We start from the raw sequence: 4,033 nt of genomic DNA, 5'->3' as shown, positions 1-4,033 counted from the left end.
TTTTCTAAAATTAAAAATCTTGGCCATCTAATATGCTGTAAAGCTATATTCAAAATAGGTACAATAAATAGACCGCGATTGCTTTTTAACCTCGTCGAAAATTCTTCTCATCATCTAAAAATTCTGCATCTACCTACACAAATATGAAAAAAATAAAAATAAGACTTTAAAATCCCTTTATTAGTAATTTTTTAAAATAATAAAAAAAAACCAGTTGTTTTTACTTACATTTGAGATGAACTTGAAGCCAAGTTTGAGTTCTCCCTCATATGAACCATCTTTAAGAACAACATTGTATGGAGCTGGCTTGAGTTCCATGTGACCTTTCTTTTCTCCTTCTCTCAAGATGGCCCTCAAATGAACTCTATATTCAAAAATAATCATGTGTTTTATAAGCATAGAATTAAAAATTTTTAATGCACGTATATACTCATATAAAAAAAAAATCACTATAAAATTAAAAATATATATTAGAGTGGAAGATTTGGGAAGTGTTACATTGCTTCACCAATTGGAAGGTCATGTGTGAATTTGTCCTTCTCCATTACTGTTATTCTGAGTTGAGTTAAAGCTTTCCATTGTGATGATGGGAGCTTGAATGTGATTTTCTCATTCCACCAAACTTTCTCATTTTTTCCTGAAATAAATTAAGTGAACAAATTTGTATATGTAATATGTGAATTTTATAGTTTTGTTTTTTAAAAATGTTTTTCTTTATTTTACTTAAAAAAATTAGGCTTGATTATATATTTCAGAAACAAAGCAAAAGTAATTCAAAACTAGATGTTAATATTATATTTCATATTTTCATGATGAAATTAATCAAATTATACATAAATTTATGTGTGTGTGTATATATATATATGTAGCTATATGAATATGAATAACAAACCGGTTGAAGTTTTGCTTGTGCAAGTCTTAGTCCCACATTGCATAACCACATACTGGCTTGATGATCCTACAATCAGAATTAACTAGCAGTTAATGAAGATATAGAATTTTTTTATTTTTGATAAATGATATAGAAATTTTTTAAACAGATATATACACATTAAATCATGATAATTAAGACTTAAGCTAAGCAAGTACTTATCTTTCACATTATTAGGGAGAATTTTTCAAAATAAAGATTGTTATCTTCATTTTGGCTACTCACAATTTGTTCTACAAAATATGTCACACATATAAGTCCAATTATCTCATATACCGACAAATTTTTGTTTAGTTAATTTATGCTAAAGTAAATCAAACTATGATATTATTTGTAATGACACGGTTTAGCTAATCTTTTAACTTATCCTATATATATATATATATATATAAGCATCTCACATGTTTAGATTAGAGTGATAACTATAACTAAAAAAAAAAGGTTTCTTTATTTGATGGAGGACCTTCTATTCCATCACATAAATATTCAATCTTAAATATGATTAATGGAATAAAAACAAAGTTATATAACTTATAAATCTCTAGTTAGAGAGAAATACCTAGCAAATGGGTCTTCTTTAAGCCCTCCCCACTAACTAGTAGAACTTCCAAAACTCCATACTTCATCTCCAAGAACTTGTGGGAGAGGACAAATGGAAAAGAAAGCCAAAGTGATGGAAATGTCACCAATCTTATGAAGGTTATCTAATTAATTTATGTATGTAAGAGTTTCATTAAGGTTCATAGGTTACAGAATGATTTATTTATATGTAATTACGAAATAGAGGAGTTATTTATCAATTGTTGTTAAAATTGAAGTAACTGAAACACCATTAAGAGTTTTTACCCAATTTGAAGTTTAATTCATAATCTAATTGTTCATACGTTTATTTACTTACAAATCTGGGTGAAATAAAAATGCACTTTTAGGAACTAACTATATTTGTATACTCCCTCAGTTTCATATTGACGGTGAGATTAAGAGTAATTTTTTTTTCAAAATTATTTATTACTTGTAAAAGTTATATCAACATTAAACTTTTTTTTTTTAAAAAAAATTTTTACCTTTCTTGTTTAAAGCAAAGTGTTTGCATCAATAAGAATAAATAACTCTAATAAAAATAAAAGTGTATTCTCATAATCTTTTTATTTGATTTTAAAAAATTTTAATGGAAGTTTTAAAATTCATGCAGAATTTAAATGTGACAGTTAATACAGAAGGGGAGTATATTTTTTTCATATTTAATAAAAATAAAATCTTTTCCTATTTCAAACTCAAAATAAATATACTAGTATAGTTAAAGCACCAAACATACTGATTTAATATTATATATATATATATATATATATGTTGACTTCTTAGTAAGAAGGAGAGCTTTTGTTCTCTGGCTTATAAGAGTTCATAGCCCCATGAAGAATGAGTTACACAGATATTTTGTTCAGGGTGACATAGATTATTGACACCACTAGGGCTGTAAATAAACCGAGCCGAGCTGAGCTTTGCCTTGTTCGAGCTTGGCTCGTTACTATTTAATCGAGCTTGAACTCGAGCCGAGCTTTCTTCAAGCTTCATTTTTTATGTTCAAGCTTGGCTCGTTACTATTTTAACCGAGCTCGAGCTCTAATCGAGCTTCTTTCGAGCTTCATGCTCGAGCTCAACTTGTTAAGAAAATTCGAAGCTTAGACTTAGCTAGCTAACTTGATTAAGGCTTGACTATTTTTTTTATATTTTATTTTTTTATTTAGTAAACTTATTTAATGAATAATTATCAAGTGTGACTCAACTCGATTTGAGTTTGATTATATTAATGATTGTTACAAATAAAATTGTAAATGATACTATAAACGAGCTTTTAATTATACAATAAACGAGTTCTTCACAAGATTTAATGAGCCGAGTTTGGTGGTGTTCAAGCTTGGCTCGTTTATCTTATGAGCTCATTTAACTTAATGAACTAGTTGACCTGAGCTTTTCGAATAGTAGTTTATAGCCCTATATGTGTAACTCAAATTGACAACAATGACATAGTCACATATACACCTTAATATACATATACATATATATAATGTAATATATATATATATATATACATATAAACGAGCTCACAATCGAGCTTATAAACGAGCTTGTTCATGAGCTTGGTCACGAGCTGTGTTCGCGAGCCAAAACGAGCCGAGCTTTTGGCTGCTCAAGCTTGGCTCGTTTATTAATCGAGCTTGAAAATGATGTTCAAGGTTGGCTCATTTACAATATGAGCTAAACACGAACGAGCCTTTATCGAGCCGAACACCGAGCTACTCACGAACGGCTCGGCTCAAATACACCCCTAGACACCACACGGTTGCCATCTTCATCTTCTCAACCCGTCCTTTTGTTTTCCCTATCTTTTTCTATAGTTTTGAAGGGATATTAATCACTGTTAATAATCTATGCTAGTGTCTTTCTTTTGTTGTCAAAGTCTTTTATTCCCAGTCATGAACTATGTTGTATTTTATTTTTAATTTTAATAAATTTATGATTTATTCATTTTTACTAGAAAAATAAAAATTTAACCGACTACCACACTTTTGTAGAGAAGCTAATTACTCCATTCTTCTTCTAACTCAAAAGTCAAGTTCTCCAATACTACAAATTAAAACTTTATGTAATGATATATTTAAAGATTTACGTAGCAGATTCCAAATAGTCGAAACTAACAACTAGTATATATATATATATATATATATGTTGATGGACCAGGTAGTGGGCCGGACAAAATATTTAGCCCAGCCTATTAGCATGACTAGGTAACCGCTAGAACTTCCTTCTCGCCAAAACAAAGATATGAATGCTTTCATTGTGAGCCTTTGCAGAACCACCCAGTTTTAACACCTTCACTCTCCAAGCAAAGACCCAAATGCTTGGAATTCAATCCTCAAGAACCATGCAAAGCTCAAAAATGACCGAGCAATCCTCGCTTCCTACTCCCAAATAGAGTCCTTGGGCATTCAGCCGACCGTGGCCACTCTGCCTCTGGTTCTCAAGGCTTGTTCAAGAATATAAGATGTTGATTTTGGTAAAAAGATCCATTTTGATAAAATTAGGTTGGATTTCACTGAGGAT

General features: G+C 30.1%; 1 protein-coding gene across 1 annotated transcript; it reads right to left on the bottom strand.

The window, feature by feature from the left end:
• Nucleotides 1-85: 85 nt before the first annotated feature.
• LOC120274556 (16 kDa phloem protein 1) lies at nt 86-1,557 on the bottom strand. Its single transcript, XM_039281101.1, has 5 exons — nt 1,491-1,557; nt 893-958; nt 499-637; nt 229-364; nt 86-133 (listed from the first exon to the last, which is right to left on the bottom strand). Exons 1-5 carry the CDS (start codon nt 1,555-1,557, stop codon nt 86-88), a joined length of 456 nt encoding a protein of 151 aa, XP_039137035.1.
• Nucleotides 1,558-4,033: the final 2,476 nt, after the last annotated feature.

This window comes from Dioscorea cayenensis, chromosome 2 (genome assembly GCF_009730915.1).
Source record: "Dioscorea cayenensis subsp. rotundata cultivar TDr96_F1 chromosome 2, TDr96_F1_v2_PseudoChromosome.rev07_lg8_w22 25.fasta, whole genome shotgun sequence".
Taxonomy (NCBI): Eukaryota; Viridiplantae; Streptophyta; class Magnoliopsida; order Dioscoreales; family Dioscoreaceae; genus Dioscorea; species Dioscorea cayenensis.
The sequence above is the reverse complement of the archived record's forward strand: the minus strand, read 5'-3'. Positions and strand labels throughout refer to the sequence as shown.

What these genes read in the sequence shown, in the direction of transcription:
- LOC120274556 (XM_039281101.1), bottom strand. Translation starts at nt 1,557, where the DNA reads ATGAAGTATGGAGTTTTGGAAGTTCTACTAGTTAGTGGGGAGGGCTTA. An exon ending in AAAGAAGACCCATTTGCTAG is followed by an intron (nt 959 to 1,490) that starts GTATTTCTCTCT and finishes TTCTGATTGTAG; the next exon opens with GATCATCAAGCCAGTATGTG. An exon ending in CACAAGCAAAACTTCAACCG is followed by an intron (nt 638 to 892) that starts GTTTGTTATTCA and finishes AATTTATTTCAG; the next exon opens with GAAAAAATGAGAAAGTTTGG.